Source organism: Rhinoderma darwinii, chromosome 2, assembly GCF_050947455.1.
Source record: "Rhinoderma darwinii isolate aRhiDar2 chromosome 2, aRhiDar2.hap1, whole genome shotgun sequence".
Classification (NCBI taxonomy): Eukaryota; Metazoa; Chordata; class Amphibia; order Anura; family Rhinodermatidae; genus Rhinoderma; species Rhinoderma darwinii.
Genome location: NC_134688.1, coordinates 287,139,887 through 287,159,718, shown reverse-complemented (window position 1 = coordinate 287,159,718; position 19,832 = coordinate 287,139,887). Strand labels below are relative to the sequence as shown.

The 19,832-nt window shown below is 42.0% G+C and overlaps 1 protein-coding gene across 1 annotated transcript in view; it reads left to right on the top strand.

Annotated features, from left to right (window-relative positions):
* Window positions 1–4,994: 4,994 nt before the first annotated feature.
* OPRD1 (opioid receptor delta 1) overlaps window positions 4,995–19,832 on the top strand; it is a 58,824-nt gene continuing 43,986 nt past the window's right edge. The window contains exon 1 of the mRNA XM_075853404.1: window positions 4,995–5,348. Within this exon, the coding sequence (XP_075709519.1) occupies window positions 5,119–5,348 (230 nt within the window). The 5' untranslated portion in view covers window positions 4,995–5,118. The remainder of the gene's footprint in view (window positions 5,349–19,832) is intronic.

Genomic DNA, 19,832 nt, shown 5'->3' with positions numbered 1-19,832 from the left:
GCTCAAATCCTTGGAGTGGGGCCTATAAGTCATTTAAGCTAAAATGATGTCCTGAAAAGCCAAAGGGTGCTCCTCTGCTTTGGGGCCAAACTGTGTGGGCATGCAGCAGATTACGGCCTAAGTGGGGGTATTTCTGAACACAGGAGAAACTGGGCAATAAATGTTGGGGTGCGTTTCCTCAGTTTCATGTACTATGTATGAAAAATATGTCCTATAAATGACGCATTTGTGGAAATAAACAATTTTTTATTTTTTACACCTACATTGCATTAATTCTTGCACAAAAACGATGAATTCAAAAAACACAATACACCCCCCATTTAACACCTTGGGGTGTAGTTTTCAAAATGGTGTCCTTTTTGGGGGGGGGGTTCCTTATGTTCTGGCACTTCTGAGCCTCTGCAAACCTTGCTTGGTGCATGAAAACAAAGTGTTATTCAAAATGTTGAACATTTTCAAAATTACCTTTACATTTTTAAGCTTTGTAATACATATAAATATGAACATATTTTAAATATATTGCTGTTAAAATAAAGTAAACATATGGAAATATACATTTTATAACACATTAGTACAGCATGTGCATAAATAAGTAACATATTAGAGTTTAAAATACTAAATAAATTATTTTTTCCAAATTTGTCTTAGATTTTTGCATTTTAATAAGAAAATACAAATCGTATTGGTCTACTTTTACCACATAAATATAGCAAAATATGTCACGAAAAAAAAAAAAAGTCCGAATCACTTGGATACACAAAGGAATTACGGAGTTATTTTGAAAAATGTTCACACATCCCAGATTTTAAAAATCTGGCTTGGTCCTTAACCCGTTAGTGACTGCCATTACGCCTTTTAACGGCGGCCACTAACGGGCTTTATTCTGATGCATATGCCTTTTTACGGCACTGAATCAGGATAAAGTAAACAGAGCAGGGAGTGTCAAATCTCCCTGCTCTCAGCTGCTAGAGGCAGCTGAGGGCGTCCCTGCTCTGCCGGGTGAGATTGATATTAGTATCGATCTCACCCGTTTAACCCTTCAGATGCGGTGCGCAATAGCGTGCACCGCATCTGAGTGGTTTTGGAGAGAGGGAGGGTGCTCCCTCTCTCTCCCACCGACACCCGGCAATACGATCGCCGAGTGTCTGTGTCTCTAATGGCAGCCGGGGGCCTAATAAAGGCCCCCAGGTCTGCCTGGAGCGAATGCCTGCTAGATCATGTACAAAAGTGTATTATAATAGCGATCGGAGAATCGCATATTAAAGTCCCCTAATGGGACTAGTAAAAAAGTAAAAAAAAGTTTAATAACATTAATTTAAAAAAAAATTTGAAAAAAAATGAAAAACCCAGCTTTTCCCCTTACAAAATGCTTTACTATTAAAAAAACAAAATAAAGTAAAAAAGTTACACATATTTGGTATCGCCGCGTCCGTAACGACCCCAACTATAAATCTATTACATTATTTAACCCGCACGGTGAACGCCGTAAAAAATGTAATAATAAGCTATGGAAAAATTGCTGTTTTCTGTGAATCCTGACTTAAAAAAAATGTGATAAAAAGTGATCAAAAAGTCGCATCTACTCAAAAATGGTACCAATAAAAACTACAAGTCTTCCCGCAAAAACAAAGCCCTCATACAACCGCATCGGCGAAAAAATAAAAACGTTACGGCTCTTCAAATATGGAGACACAAAAACAAATAATTTTGAAAAAAAAGCGTTTTTACTGTGTAAAAGTAGTAAAACATACAAAAACGATACAAATTTGGTATCGTTGCAATCGTAACAACCCGCTGAATAAAGTTATTGTGTTATTTATATCACACGGTAAACGCCGTTGATTTAAGACGCGAAAAAGAGTGGCGAAATTTCAGGTTTTTTTCGATCCCCCCCCCCCAAAAAAAGTTAAGAAAAGTTAATCAATAAATAATATGTCCCCCAAAATGGTGCTATTAAAAAGTACAACTTGTCCCGCAAAGAACAAGACCTTATACAGCTATGTCGACGCAAAAATAAAAAGGTTATAGCTCTTGGAATGCGACGATGGAAAAACGTAAAAAATGGCTTGGTCATTAAGGTCTAAAATAGGCTGGTCATTAAGGGGTTAAAGGGAACCTGTCACCAGCATTTCACCTATTGAACTTTACTTATCCCTCACTGGCCGCTGCTATCAAAAGTTCATTGCCGTTATCCCCTCTCCTAAACTTCTCCTCCGACTGTAAATAACGGTCTACAAACATTTTGCGCCTGTTATCTTAATAATCCGGTGTCCCTTTGTGCGCACACTCACCAGAAGAGGACATCAATGCACAAGCGCAGGATTTTGTGTGCTGGGGGAAGGCGAGGAGCTGTCAATCAAAAGTAAGGAGGTGGGATAAACTCGGAAAGACTTGAGGAAGGAAGATATGACTTTTCAAATGAAGATTTGACTCTTTTCAAACGAAGATTTGACTCTTTTATGCTCATTAGCATACGGTGTGGGAACACTAAAAAGCTGAATACTAAAGCTACAGAGCCGACTAAGAAGACAATTATAGGTTATATAGAAATGATTTTTCACCCACTACCACTCGGTAGTGCTGGTTTAATAGTTGAAATGCAGGTGACAGGTTCCCTTTAAGGCCAAAAAAGGCTCAGTTCTTACGGGGTTAAAGACCTGCTGACATGTCTGTTTTAGTAAATCATTTTATTCTTCATGAAATAACAATTCTGGAGCAGATTTTTATAGAACTCTACGTTGTTCCGTTCCTCTGTTATTCCTCCTAGAAATTTATGAATAAATTGACAACTGGGTGTTACCGGTTGGGGGTGTGTCCTTACACAGACTGTCAATGTCCAGTCAGGGCTGACAGAGTTAGGGCGGGTTCACACATGGCGGAATTTCACTTAAATTCCGCTGCGGACACTCCGCAGCGTTAATCCGCAGCGGAGCCGTTTCTCCATTGACTTTCACTTTAATTTAGCAGTGTTCGTTTACACGATGCGTACAATTCCGCTGCGGAGCATAGGCTGCGGAGCGGAATTTGGTGTCCGCAGCATGCTCTGTCTGTTGCGGAGCAGTGGCGGACTGGTTGCGGACTCATGGCGGAATTTCTCCATTGACTTCAATGGAGAGTCAAAATTCCGCAATGAAGTCCGCAGATCTTATGTGTGCTGCGGAGCGTATTGTTTTTACTACCATGACATTTCTTCATTCTGGCTGGACCTATGTATTTCTAGGTCTACAGCCAGACTGAGGAAGTCAATGGGGCTCCCGTAATGACGGGAGCGTTGCTAGGAGACGTCTGTAAATAGTCACTGTCCAGGGTGCTGAAAGAGTTACGCGATCGGCAGTAACTGTTTCTGCACCCGGGACAATGACTACCGATCTCAATATACATGTATCTGTAAAAAAAAATATAAGTTCATACTTACCGAGAACTCCCTGCGTCTGTCTCCAGTCCGGCCTCCCAGGATGACGTTTCAGTGTAAGTGACGGCTGCAGCCAATCACAGGCCAAGCACAGGCTGCAGCGGTCACATGGACTGGTGCGTCATCCAGGGAGGTCGGGCCGGATGCCGAAAGAGGGACGCGTCACCAAGACAACGGGCGGTAAGTATGAATTTCTTTGACTTTCACTAGGGAAAGTGCTGTCCCTTCTCTCTATCCTGCACTGAATAGGGAGAAGAGAAGCACTTTTCCTGCAGTCCGCAGCGGCCAGTCCGCATCAATTTTCTGCACATTTTGTGCAGATCCGCTGCAGAATCTGCAACGCAGATTCTGTGCGGCATTGATGCGGACAGTTGCGGAGGAATTCCGCCATGTGTGGTCATGCCCTTAGACTGTGTAGGGACACCAGTCTTTGACAAGGGAAATGGTAACACCCAGTTGTCAATTTATTCATACATTTCTAGGAGGAATTACAATTCAAAGAAAAGATGTTCCAGAATTGTTATTTCATGGAGAATACAAGTAATTACAAAAATAGACATGTCAGGAGAGGTGACAGGTCCTCTTTAAGCAGCATCTTCTACCTCCATATTCAGTAGGAGCACACCATGAGCAAAGCACTAAATAAAGTCTTAGGTACAGTACAATGAGGATTCGCTATAACTGAATATGGACATATAGAAGGTTTCGCAATTGGGTTGAAAAGATATTATCCTAAGTCTCTCTATAGAAGGAATGGCACATCAGAGCTTAGTAACATATATCTCTTAAATATCACTCATGGTAAATTCGAAATCATTTTAAAAGGTAGAAAAGAAAGGTATACTTGAAGGGGCGTCTTTTTCAGCAATGACGCGAAGAAAACCGTACACGTAAACGCAATCACTAGAAACATGTCTGTCCAAGATGTAAAGTAATAGAAGCTTACAGAAGCTCTGTATTGTGAGGCCAGTTTACAATAGGGGTCATTTAATATGGGCAATACAAGACTTGATAAACTGTACACTCCACTGATGATTTTAACGTGAGATTTTCATAATAAAATAGGATGAGGGAAAATTTTGTCTACATAAAGTGAGAGTGAAATGAGAATAGAGAATCTGCAGTCAAGCTCTATGTAGGCCAGCAGACAAGGTGTTACCGTACTGAAATGATAATGAAATGTAGGGAGACCACTAAGAGGGTCAGGATGTAAAAGTCACTTATATACGTAGGAGGCATTTCAGCAAAGGTCACCAATAGTTCTAGTGATATGATAGAAAATAAAGGATATGGAAGATGAATTACAGGGAGGTAGTGATAGAAATTCTGTATGTCTGAAAGTGAGAGGAGCAGCTACATGAAGGTGCGCAAGAATGATCAGAGACATCCATAGAGTGCAAATGTTTTGCTGTAAGAAATAAGAGACGGTAAGAAAGGAAAGAGGGGATGTCTATGGTAGTTGAAGGAGTAGGAGGAGTGACTGTTGGAGGGGGAAATGATAAGGGAATGGGTGGTAAAGGAGGATCTGCATGTATGAGATGAGCAGTTTTCTTTCTTGCACTCCCTCCTTTCCTTTCAGTTGCTGAGGATCTACCATCCTGTCCTCAACATCCTTTCTGCTGTCTCCACGGCAACACAGACTCGGCACTCGGGTACCACTTGTACTTCGCATCCCTGCAGCAGCAAGTATTAGCCCACTGCTGAATATGGAGCTGGAACTGTCCACTTCCAGGCTATACTCAGATATCCTCTACTACAATGCTACACAGAACCTTTCTTCTTCTGCCCTACCCAACATCACCTTCAGTGTCCCAGGCCAGGGGGTCTCCAAAAACCATGCTTCAATTATAATGGCTGTGGCTATCACTGCGCTTTACTCTGTGGTCTGCGTTGTGGGGCTACTTGGGAACGTCCTGGTCATGTATGGGATTGTGAGGTATGGGATATGTTCACATTTGACATCCGCTTCCTCTATTAATATGATGATAACTACTTGTGATAATGCATAGCTATGGCAGGTAGGGGCATGCAATATATACTTCATACATAACCGAAACATCTCTAAGATTGGTTGTGCCATGAAAAAAATCTGAAGTGTTTGTAGAAAATGTAATGTGCATTTCTGTGCAACAATGTAAACAACAGCTGTAATGATTTGCATGTACATCAATGTCTGTTCATATGGAGGGGAGGTAAATCGTGTCTGACTGTACTTTTCATATTATCTTAATATTGCATCTTGCCAGAGCTGTTAGTTCACTGCATTTGCTTCTCGGGATATGGTCAGAACATGTTATTAAAACTAGCAAGACTGGCCTAAGGACATTTAGATCTCAATTATTTTGGAGTTTTAGAAATAATAAGAAATAATGAGAAAAAAATTATGTACTGTGCCCCTTTTTGCCTCTATAAATTATTGTTTTAACTTATGTCTCAATTTATATGTACCACAGTGTAACTGTTTGTGTGTGTGTGTGTGTGTGTGTGTGTGTGTGTGTGTGTGTGTGTGTGTGTGTGTGTGTGTGCATATATATATATATATATATATATATATATAAAGAAAGAAGATTTGCAGCACTCCAAACCACCACTTTTTTCACATTGGAGTGCTGCAAATCTTCTTTCTTTATATACCAATACACGTCCGAGGATCGGGACGTTTTGCTGGGCACCTGATCGATTGATTCTGTGTGAGTGCTGCTGCTTTCTTGTTTGCTATATATATATATATATATATATATATATATATATATATATATATATATATATATATATGCTTATACACACACAAATATATAGATGTGTGTATGTATGTGGGCGGGTGGGTGTGTGTTCGTGTGTGTGTGTGTGTATATATATGTTTATATACACACAAATATATAGGTGTGTGTATGTATGTGGGTGTGTGTGTGTGTGTGTGTGTGTGTGTGTGTGTGTGTGTGTGTGTGCACACATGTATGTATGTATGTATGTATCTATGTATGTATATATATATATATATATATATATATTTATGTATTTTTATGTATAGTTTCGTTTCAACCTGTTACAACCTACAAAACATTTGACTATTTTTAGTAGTCATTATTTATACATCTCTTCTGTGCTGCTGTACAATTTAATAGAAAATAGAAATAAGAATATAAAAATGCAAGTTAAAAAGTTTTAAATATAACAGTGATACGCTTTAGAATAAGACAATCTACCTACATGATTTGCTTGTCAGTGTTGATATAATATCCTATAATTACTCCTCATATGTCCATGCCCCACCCAATTAATTGTATATATAGTTTTCTAACTTTTTATATATATATATATATATATATATATATATATATATATATATATATATATATAAATAGATTTATTCTGCTTCTCCATATAACTCATCCTATCTCTTTATAAAAGACCTCTCGGAATATTGTAATATAGCTCAACAATTGAGGTCTCTTTATAACGGTTCCATATAGCATATATCTTTATATAGTTCTTCTTCCTTCCCCATAAAAGTAATTTCTGTAACAATAACTGTCTACCTATAACATGTCCGTTTAACATTCTTCCCATTTCCCCAAAAAATGTTTTCTAACCTATACCTATATCTCCATTTATCGTCTTCTTATATATCCTCACCTTACAAATCCATATAACAGCTGTCTTTCTAAATAACTGCACCTACAGATCTTCCCAAGAGTAACACTGTACTGTATACATCATCACATCTAATAGTATTATCAATATTCCTTCATTTCCACTTAAAGTTCTCCAACCTTTGCACATCATTTTCTAGTGTTTCTCAATATAGCATGTATTTCTTTTGTAATATGACACCTATTCATATGCAGAAAAGTAGGTATATAACATTGATTCTTTTTTCACATCGGAAAACCAGATTATGCCCAGCCCAGTCCCTGAAAATAATACAGTATTTTTCTTAACAAGCTATCATGACTATATTGTCTAGAAACATGAAATATGTTTGGGATTTAGGTCTGTGACTCCATAAGACTCCACTTATGTTTATACCCCCACTTTTTTGGCATTGCTTCTCTTCTAAGGAATGACAGCTGTATTAATGTCTAGATTGGCACAAAACCCAGATCTTGAATGCATTGTGGTCCTAGACATAAATATTGCTGTATTTTCTTCTACCCAGAATACCTTGGGGAAATGTAATTGATTTGTAATTCATGAACCATTTTCATAATGCCATTATAATTAAGCATAAAATCTGTGAGATTTAGGGGAAAATTATTTACAGTGATCTTGTGACAGGGTACTGGTTTATTGATAATAAAAAAAATCTACGAGGAACTATGACAACCCATAAGGGTATGTTCACACGTAGTCAACAAAAACGTCTGAAAATCCAGAGCTGTTTTCAAGGGAAAACAGACCCTGCTTTTCAGACGTTTTTTTACCAACTCGCATTTTTCGCAGCGTTTTCACGCCGTTTTTGCGGCGTTTTTTACGTCCGTTTTTGGAGCTGTTTTCATTGGAGTCTATGAGAAAACAGCTCCAAAAACGTCCAAAGAAGTGTCCTGCACTTCTTTTTACGAGGCGTAATTTTACGCGTCGTAATTGCCGTACGACACGTAAAATTACGCGTCGTGTGGACAATACAGCGTTATATCCATAGAAAGTAATGGGCAGATGTTTGACGACGTATTTGAGACGTATTTCCAGACGTAAAACGAGGCAAAATACGCCTCGTATACGTCTGAAATTTGGCCGTGTGAACATACCCTAAGAAGTGGTGTAGGTGGAAATGAAGTCATATAATCCCATTAGTAAACTAGAATAAGTCACTAAAATAGAAAAAAAATGAAAAAGCTGTTATATTAAAAAAAAAAAAACAATTAAGTAATAATGACTTGTCCTAATAGCAAAGTTTCTTTACCTGAAAACGGAATCCATCACTGCAGGCTTGTAATGAGCTGGCCTCCTACCAACATAGATTTCCTAATAATATGTACATTCATCTCATCTTCACTAGACACTTATTGAATAACCAAACTGAGGAGGCTCTTAAAAGACTTTTGTTGTTTTGATGGGTTCCTAATTATTCTGAGCTTCACTAGCAGACATAATGAGATAATTTATGCAAATATGTATTAATTAATAGTATTGGATCTGGGCAACCAATTGGTTAAATATGCATTAGAATCAAGAGAGTTGCAATCCAATCCATCTCTATTGACATTAACAATGTTTTATATATATAGATAGATAGATAGATAGATAGATAGATAGATAGATAGATAGATAGATAGATAGATAGATAGATAGATAGATAGATAGATGATAGATAGATAGATAGATAGATAGATAGATAGATAGATAGATAGATAGATAGATAGATAGATAGATAGATAGATAGATAGATAGATAGATAGATAGATAGATATAGATATATATCTATATATATCCTCCCTCCTAAAAATGCTCTTCCCCATATGCTAGGAAAATTCCTAAAGTCATTAAAAAGGTGTTCACTAGTTACCTCTACCTACAAAAGAAATGTTTTCAGGACTTCTCATCATACTGTTGATTCAATTATCTTCCTCATTTGCATACAGCATTAATTTGATAATTAAATAAATGTTAATTACAAAGTATAACGTTCCTGCCTTGCATAAACACGAGTTTTGGACACTGCTAGTACATCGGTTTTGCTTAGACATTCTTACTCTTTAATTGAGCAACACAAGCATCCCATCCATCAAAACATCGCCATGCTGCTAGTACTCAATAGTTAACCCATTCTGCTCTCTTTCATTGGGCTATATAAAGCCTGTGCAAAAAGAGGACTATATGATTTGTAATAGAAGCATAAGTTGGTTCATCGCTGCAATGAAAATGAAGCAATTCAACAAATAATTAGGTCCTGGCCTTCAGTAGCAGCAGAGAAAGGTTGAGGAGATAATATATATGTATGCTCTGACTGTTAGTGGAAGACCCATTTTATTCAGAAAACGACTGCTGCAGGTGCTGGCTTCTATTTTTTATTATTAGGAAAAGTTAATGGTAGGTGGTTGCCCCCAAATTTACTATGAGTCTGATTAGATTTTTGAACATCAATTATATAAAATCTTTACTAGTCTGGTTTAGAAAATCCATTATGAAATTAACTTTGAGTTTATGGGAATCTGTCAGCAGTTTTGAGAACTGCTAACAGCGCAAAATAGGGGAGGGGATTGTAACCATACCTTTTGCCTCGGTCATGCAAGGTGCACGAGCGAGAAATCTATTCTTAATTCCCCCAGCACCACGGTCGCAAGCATGGCCGGCCTTAGATATGTTCGATCAGTGCGGTCGCACAGGGTGCCAGCCGCCACACTTCAAGAGGGGCGCCAGCGAATGTGTGTATCCCCACGCAGTTGCAACTACCAACGGGGATACACACACTAACTGCAGTCGCGCTTCTTCACTTAGTGGCCCTCGCTACCGCTGTAGCAGCCATTGCGGATTCTAGCGGTGACACCGGGCATGAGGGCTGTGACGGCGGTAGCGACGGCACTATAGCAGAGCAGGGAGGTATCTCCCTGCTCTGCTGTCTACTAGCCCCACTGTAGCTCCCTGAAGGAGCGGAATCCCCGTGTGGCCGGGGATTCCGCTCCTGGAGCGCTGCATGTATGGACAGTGACATCAGGGGAAACTCCTGAAGCGGAATCCCCGGTCACAGCGTTGCAGACGCTATGACCGGGGATTCCACTCCAGGAGAAGCCAATGACGTCATGGACACAGACGACAGGAGCTTCTCCTGGAGTGGAATCGACGGTCATAGCTTCTGCAACGCTGTGACCGAGGATTGGCATCAAGCAGCGCTCCAGGAGCGGAATCCCCAGCCACACAGGGATTCCGCTCCTTCAGGGAGCTACAGTGGCGCTATCTATACTGGAAGGGGGGTGCTATCTACAGGGGGGCTGTGGGCTGTGTGGCACTACCTACAAAAGAGGACAACTGTGCAGGAGCACACAAAATACCCAGCTTTTCCGGGTAACAAAAAAAAGGGTGGAAATAAGCTGAGATATAACTTTTATTTAAAGAGGCTCTGTCACCAGATTTTGCAACCCCTATCTGCTATTGCAGCAGATCGGCGCTGCAATGTAGATTACAGTAACGTTTTTATTTTTTTAAAACGAGCATTTTTGGTCAAGTTATGACCATTTTCGTATTTATGCAAATGAGGCTTGCAAAAGTACAACTGGGCGTGTTGAAAAGTAAAAGTACAACTGGGCGTGTATTATGTGCGTACATCGGGGCGTGTTTACTACTTTTACTAGCTGGGCTTTCTGATGAGAAGTATCATCCACTTCTCTTCACAACGCCCAGCTTCTGGCAGTGCAGATCTGTGACGTCACTCACAGGTCCTGCATCGTGTCGGCACCAGAGGCTACAGATGATTCTGCAGCAGCATCGGCGTTAGCAGGTAAGTCGATGTAGCTACTTACCTGCAAATGCTGATGCTGCTGCAGAATCAACTGTAGCCTCTGGTGCCGACACGATGCAGGACCTGTGAGTGACGTCACAGATCTGCACTGCCAGAAGCTGGGCGTTGTGAAGAGAAGTGGATGATACTTCTATACACAACGCCCAGCTAGTAAAAGTAGTAAACACGCCCCGATGTACGCACATAATACACGCCCAGTTGTACTTTTACTTTTCAACACGCCCAGTTGTACTTTTGCAAGCCTCATTTGCATAAATACGAAAATGGTCATAACTTGGCCAAAAATGCTTGTTTTTTAAAAATAAAAACGTTGCTGTAATCTACATTGCAGCGCCTATCTGCTGCAATAGCAGATAGGGGTTGCAAAATCTGGTGACAGAGCCTCTTTAATCTAGCTAAAAGGATTGATCCTTTACTCAGACTAAATAAAAGTTATATCTTAGTTTATTTCTACACATTTATTTGATAGCTGGGAAAGCTGGGTATTTTGTGTGCTCCTGCACAGTTGTCCTTTTTTGAATGTTTATTGCCCGCCAGCTATCAGGGTCATTTCGTAGTCCTTGCACTACCTACAAGGGGGCTGTGGGCAGTGTGGCACTACCTACCAGGGGGCTGTGGGCTGTGTGGCACTACCAACCAAGGGGGCTGTGGGCTGTGTGGCACTACCAACCAGGGGGCTGTGGGCTGTGTGGCACTACCAACCAGGGGGCTGTGTGGCACTATCTACCAGGGGGCTGTGGGCTGTGTGGCTCTACCAACCAGGGGGCTGTGGGCTGTGTGGCACTACCAACCAGGGGGCTGTGTGGCACTACCAACCAGGGGGCTGTGTGGCACTACCAACCAGGGGGCTGTGGGGTACTACCAACCAGTGGGCTGTGTGGCACTACCAACCAGGGGGCTGTGGGGCACTACCAACCAGGGGGCTATGTGGCACTCCCTACCAGGGGGCTGTGGGCTGTGTGGCACTCCCTACCAGGGGTCTTTGCGACACTTCCTACCACGAGGCTGTGCGGCACTCCCTACAGGGGGCTGTGCAGCACTCCCTACAGGGGGCTGTGCGGCACTCCCTACAGGGGGCTGTGTGGCGCACTCTACAGGGGGCTGTGGTGTGCTATCTACAAGGGGGCTGTGTGGTGCTATCTAAAAGGGGGCTGTGTGGCGCTACCTACAAGGGGGCTGTCTAGTGCTACCTACAAGGGGGCTGTCTGGTGCTACCCAGAAGGGGACTGTGTGGTGCTACCTACAAGGGGGCTGTGTGGCACTACCCACAAGGGGTTGTCTGGCGCTACCTACAAGGGGCTGTGTGGAGCTACCCACAAGGGGCTGTGTGGTACTACCTATAAGGGGCTGTGTGGCGCTACCTACAGGGGGAATCTGTGAGTGGGGGGCTGATGGTCATTTTACTGTGAGTGGTGGGCTGATGGTCATTTTACTGTGAGTGGGGGGCTGATGGTCTTCAAGTGGTTTCCACCTCTGACCTCCAATTGAAATTAATAGGAGGCAGAAAATACCTGCGTCGCTCGTTTGGAGCTTTTTATCCTGCGTCTTTTGCATTCGCTTCAACAGCTTAAGAAAAAACACATAAAAAAGGTCACACAACGATGTGTGACCTGAAGGAATTTTGAGGAAGATTTATTTTGCCTTACAAAAAACATGTGTGAACATACCCTACGAGTGGAGTGCTTGTTCTTCGCCGTTTTCTGTCTTTCTCAAACAATTTTTGGTAGGGGTACCCTGAGGAAATTTTGTTTTTCCAGTGCTGCCTCGAGTCCGAAAAGGTTGGGAAATTCTGTACTAGGCTACAGGATCCCGTCATGGAGCAGCTCAGTTCGTCATGGGAACGGGGCCTAGATGAGTACAATTTTTGTTTTTGTTTGGGGGCACTGTCTACAAGGGGGAGGTACGGGGACTGTATGGCACTGTCTACAACTGGGAGGTGTGGGGGGCTGTATGGCACGATGTACAAAAAGGAGGTGGGGGATTATGGCACTGTCTACAGGGAGGCTGTATGGCAAAATCTACAGGGGGGCACTATATTGTGTGGGGACCACTAAGCAGACATTATACTGTGCAGGGGTAGTACAGATGGCATAATACTGTGGGCACAATTAGAGGACAAAATACTGTGTCCTTGAAGGGGTTGTAATATATTATTAAATATTATTATTATACTGTATGGGGGCACTAAAGGGGCATTAGAATTTTTTATGGGGCATTTTTTTTTAATGATGGGGTGTGTCGCCGAAAGATCATTTCACACAGGGCGCCATCTATCCTAGGGCCGGCCCTGGTCGCAAGTGTAACTTGATGTGCAAGTGCTCCTTGCCTATCTTCACGCTGCCAGTCCCACTCCCCTGCTCTGAGTGACGGCTCTAGCGGTCTGTTGATTGGCCGCTAGAGCCGTCATAGAGCAGTGTAACTTGTCACTGCTGTGTCAAGGGTTTAAACATTGGTTTCTCCGTAATGCAACTTGCATGACCAAGACAAAAAAATATTGTTACAATGCCCTCCCCTGCTAACAGATTGCCTTTAATATAGGAGGGGCCCCTGTTTAGAACCCTCATCTTTTAGTCTGAGTGCATCTTTCACTCTGGAAGACTCAGCATCACATAAATAACCCATTGATTCCAATGGGCAATGTGTAATGCTTTATTTGTCCTGTGGTGGCACTGCAGGGAGTTTGGACACTTGCTGTCATTCTCCCTTAGGCCTCTTGCACACGAATGTATTTTTGTCCACCCGTAAATACTGGCGTAAATACGGGTCCTTGGTCACACATATTCGACCCATATTGCACCAGTATTTACGGACCCGTGCCCGTAAATATGGGTCCGGTGTCACCCGTATTCCACCCGTATTTACGAGCACGTTTTTGGCTGCAAAATTGCACTGAACTAATCGGCAGCCCTTCTCTCTATCAGTGCAGGATAGAGAGAAGGGACAGCCCCTTCCGTAATAAAAATAAAATAAATTCATACTTACCCGGCCGTTGTCTTGGTGACGCGTCCCTCTCTTGACATCCAGTCCGACCTCCCTGGATAACGCGGCAGTCCATGTGACCGCTGCAGCCAGTGATTGGCCTGTAATTGGCTGCAGCAGTCACATGGGCTGTAACGTCATCCCAGGAGGCCGGACTGGAGGAAGAAGCAGGGAGTTCTGGGTAAGTATGAACGTCTTTTTTTTTTACAACTTTATCTATATTGTGATCGGTAGCCACTGTCCAGGGTGCTGAAACAGTTACTGCCGATCGTTTAACTCTTTCAGCACCCTGGACAGTGACTATTTACTGACGTTGCCTAGCAACGCTCCCGTAAGTACGGGTGCACACACGTAGTCACCCGTAATTACGGGAGCCCCATAGACTTCTATGGGCTGCCCGTGCCGTAATTACGGCCTGAAATAGGACATGTTCTATCTTTTTCAACGGCCTTACAGATTGTGGCTGAACACTGGGAGTCTCAGTCTAACTAAAAGGAATTGTCCAAAATGGACATCGCCTGGATCTGTTACTGTACAATAACATCTTTGGTCAAATTTTGACTTAATAAACGTAAATAAAATGCAAAAGAAATCCAAAGGTGACAGAGTCCTCCATAAACGATCTTTTCTTGATCTCACATCAATATCCAGGATACAGGCAAGGAAGCAACCCTTCAACCCTACATATGGCTCTGTCTTTCTCTACCCCCATTTGCCATTCTGAACCCCACTTTCAACAACCTGGTGCTGTCCTTCCCTCATCTTTTTTGAAAGGTAAATGAAAGGTCAAACCTTTTGGGCAATAGACTTTGTGGAAATATCGTAAACAAGAATTTCCAAAGGTGACAGAGTCCTCCATAAACGATCTTTTCTTGATCTCTCATCTTTTAGTCTGAGTGCATCTTTCACTCTGGAAGACTCAGCATGACATAAATAGCCCATTGATTCCAATGGGCAATGTGTAATGCTTTATTTGTCCTGTGGTGGCACTGCAGGGAGTTTGGACACTTGCTGTCATTCTCCCTTAGGCCTCTTGCACACGATCTTTTCTTGATCTCACATCAATATCCAGGATACAGGCAAGGAAGCAACCCTTCAACCCTACATATGGCTCTGTCTTTCTCTACCCCCATTTGCCATTCTGAACCCCACTTTCAACAACCTGGTGCTGTCCTTCCCTCATCTTTTTTGAAAGGTAAATGAAAGGTCAAACCTTTTGGGCAATAGACTTTGTGGAAATATCGTAAACAAGAATTTCCAAAGGTGACAGAGTCCTCCATAAACGATCTTTTCTTGATCTCTCATCTTTTAGTCTGAGTGCATCTTTCACTCTGGAAGACTCAGCATGACATAAATAGCCCATTGATTCCAATGGGCAATGTGTAATGCTTTATTTGTCCTGTGGTGGCACTGCAGGGAGTTTGGACACTTGCTGTCATTCTCCCTTAGGCCTCTTGCACACGATCTTTTCTTGATCTCACATCAATATCCAGGATACAGGCAAGGAAGCAACCCTTCAACCCTACATATGGCTCTGTCTTTCTCTACCCCCATTTGCCATTCTGAACCCCACTTTCAACAACCTGGTGCTGTCCTTCCCTCATCTTTTTTGAAAGGTAAATGAAAGGTCAAACCTTTTGGGCAATAGACTTTGCGGAAATATCGTAAACAAGAATTTCACTAGTAGTTGTAAAAGTATGGAGAATTGATCGCTCAAGCTCCAAAATTGCATTATCTTTCCATTGATATGCAAATAGCGATAGGTAGTATATAACAATATAATGACACAACCTCTTGTATATTTATTGAATTATTATTAAAATCAAGTTGTACATATTCGAAATATTGTGCAGGAACACCCAGAGACACAGATATTTTAAGGGTTCATTCATACTTCCATATTATGGGTCTGTGTGAAAGCCATATATTGTCCATCATAAATGGGATCGGATCCCATCAGAAGAATGCAGGAAATCTATGTGACAGAATACAATCCAGCATTTTACCTAAAATATACGGTTCTCCCATAGAGCCAAAATACAAAAGTGCTCCACAATGCACCGTTCATCATTCTGGCTCTCAGGTGTTTTCAAGTGTCAAGAAAAGGGACCTTCAAAAAATAGATGGATAATAGTGCAACAACGCAAGGTTGGCTTCACGGCACACAATTTTATTCCATACTCACAAGGTATAAAAGAAGTAAAAGTGTATCAAACATTAAAAACATCAGCATGCGGCACGCCAAGTAATCTCGCCCGACCCAGGGTTTGCCCCTTTCGGCTTCTTCTGGGGCATACCGGCCGTGCACCCTTACTCCAACTTAATTAGCCACTATTGCGTTTTCGTCACCGTACTATGTTTAGTTTTACTATTGAAATGTGCAAGCAAAAACCATAAACAAATGTGTTTTTTACAAACATAAAAAATATCTAAAACATATACAGTTTTATATATAAGCAAGTATACAACATTATACTGCATTAAATATCAGAATAAATAAATTGATCACATGTTCACTCTACATAATATGTTTCGTCTTCAACACGATATATATTCTGTCACAAACAAAATACAATCCAGATGAATATATGTAGTCCTCTCGTTTATATAGAATATAATAACCCTACTCATTCGATTCCTATCGATACTGTAGTATATTATACAAACTATCACATAATAATATCTCATTTCATTTGTATAATTTTTTTATTTTTTTTTAGCATCTTTCCATCCCGTCTATCATCAGAAAATTACATATTACACTTTTGTAAATAGTTTTTTGTGATATTGTCAAATTGCATTTTTACACTGACTACTGGTAATACCCAAAATGCTGACACCTAGTTTTGTACATATTACTTTTCAGTATGTATGTTGCTAGAGTCAGCAGGGTCGTCTCATTATCATTAGAGAGCAAGGGTTGACAGGATGACAGTTCTATTGTACATTTGTTTTTGTAATGGAACGGTTTGGTAGGACTAAGATAATTGTACAAAACTTCCCACATGTGGAATACTAAACGGACATTGGTTCCCTCTCCACTGACAGCATTCTCCTTGCATGATATGATTTGTGAGTGATGAAATTATTGTATTCATAGCATTCATTATAGGGCTACCCTAGAATACCCATACTAGAGGTTCCCACAGAATGACAAAAGCCACAAATAGATACACTCACTACATGTATACACAGGTTCACTGTATACATAAGTACATATGAACATTACATAGAAATACTTAGTGATAGATAGATTTATTACTGTTACTTACATAGTGCCAAAATATTTCACAGCCATGTACAAAGGTCCTTACTTACTGACCCTATTGGGGTTCACATTCTAAATTCCTTATAGGCATGTTTTTGGGGTGTGGGTGGAAACCAGAACACCCAGAAGAAACCCACCCAAACACAGGGAGAACATACAAACTCAATGCAGATGTTGTCCTTGGTTGGATTTAAACCCAGCACCCCAGCACTGCAAGGCAATAGTGCTAACGACTGAGCCACCATGTTGCCGTGCTGCCTGTAGATGATAGATTGATAGATAGATAGATAGATAGATAGATAGATAGATAGATAGATAGATAGATAGATAGATAGATAGATAGATAGATAGATAGATAGATAGATAGATAGATAGATAGATAGATAGATACTTAGGAAAAGAGGCAGCTGCTACTTTCGATCATACTGAAAAATGCAGATGTCTTTTGTCATCAGTTGATAACTGAGTGCTGTCAATCAGTGGCGGTCCCATTCTCTATTTCTTGCACTGTTCATTCAAAAGCAGTAAGTTACATGTGAACCCCAACTATTGCTGTTTACATCTGATATCCCGCCTTTCATGGACTCCATATAATAGGACACATGATCACATGAGTATACTGTGGCATGGCTTGTATGGAGACACTGTAAATAGGTCCCTATAGCTGTTATATATTGGAGAGCATTATGGCTTAAATTCATGGCGGGCTGTGTTGCAAGTGCTCATAGGGTGTGTATTACAGTTGATACTAATGGTGACACTGTGGCTGAACTCAAGGAAGGGCACTGTGTTGTCACTAGTACATACACACTGTGGTTATCATTGTTAATTGGGCACTGTGGCTGTCACTCACTGTTAACTAGACCATGGGAAGTCACTGTTATCGAACACTGTCACTGTTATTTAATAGTTCATTACTGCCACTGCTCTGAGGGTGTTGTGGCAGGCATTAAAATCAGGGCATTGCTGCTATCACTTTTATGGGGGCACTGTGGCTGGTTCCATTATGGGGAGACTCTGACTGTCTCTGCTACGGAACACTGTGGCTTTCATTCTTATGAAAGGACTGCAGCCATGACTGATATGTAGGCACTTTGGCTGTTTATGTGGTTGTCGTTATGAGGGCACAGTTGGCTGTCACTCTGCAGCACTGACTATGGGTACTGAGACTGTCATTGATACATAGGCACTGTGGTGGTAATTGTTATTGGGGCACTGTGGCTATTACTCACTGTAATGGAGGCACTGTAGTTGTCACTGTGTTGGGGACACTGTGGCTGTCAATGTTATAGAGCAACGTGGCTGGCTCTGCCATGGAACACTATGGCTGTCACTATTATGAGAGTACTGTAAACATGACTGCACCAGCTGTTGTCATTGTTATGGGGCACTGTGGACATACTTTCCAACTTTCAAGAATCGCAAAGAGGGACAACTGATGCGGCGCATGTAGTGTAGCAGCAACTTTTTGCCTTTTAAACCACACCTCTAACCCCACCTAATCCCCGCCCATACACACCCGGTTTAGCCCACATAGTATCATGCTCCAATAGTGCCTCCCCACCGTATAATGCCTCCATAGAACCCCCACACAGTATAATGCCATTATAGCTGCCCCCACTCAGTATAATAGCCCATACTGCCTCCCAAATAGTACAATTCCAAATAACTGCCCCCACACAGTATAAAGCCACCATACCTGCCCCCATACAATATGATGCCCCTTATATGCAACCATACAGTATAAAGCCAAAATGGATGCCCCCAGTGGCGTAACTATCGCGGTAGCAGCCATAGAGGCTGCTACGGGGCCCGGGCGATACAGGCCCTCTCATGCCCGTAGGCGTCGCTAGCCCCGGAGGGGCACACCGTCTTGCAGTAATTGCACCTGTGTCTATAGCACGCAGGTACAAATACATGCATTAGCGCTGAATGGACGGGCATGTTCCGTTCCCGATCATTCATCGCCTTTCTATGACGCTGATTGGTGGAGCAAAATTACTTTTAATGATGCTAGCGGCGCGTTGACTGGGCAACTCATTCTGCCCTGGCGTTGTTCAGCTCCAGCAGACCTGCTCAAAAGACAGCAGGTCTGCATTGTCATCGGACGGCGCGGGAACTGGATCATGTGAGTATGTAAAGTTTTTTCCTAATAAAACTGCGAGTGGCATTATCTATAGTGGGGGCTCTATCTACAGGGGGGTCGTCTATATGTGGGAATGTGGGACACTATATAGGTGGTCTATATGTGGGCCACTATATACAGGGGGGTCTGTATGTGGGGATGTAGGCCACTATCTACAGGGGGTGTCTATATGTGGGCCACTATCTACAGAGGGGTCTATATGTGGGATGTGGGCCACTATATACAGGGGGTCTATATGTGGGGATGTGGGCCACTATTTACAGGGGGAGTCTATATGTGGGACACTATATACAGGGGGAGCTATATGTGAGACACTATACAGGGGTGGGGTATATGTAGAGCACTATCTATAGGGGAGCTATTTTTTTAGGGCACTTTCTATAGGGGTGGGCTATATGTGGGACACTATATACAGGGGTTGGTTGCCTCTGGGGCACTAGCTACAGGGGGGCTATATGTAGGGCACTGTCTACAGGGGTGGGCTATATGTGGGACACTATACAGAGGGGGAGCTATATGTGAGACACTATCTACAGAGGTGGACTATACGTGGAGCACTATCTATAGGGGA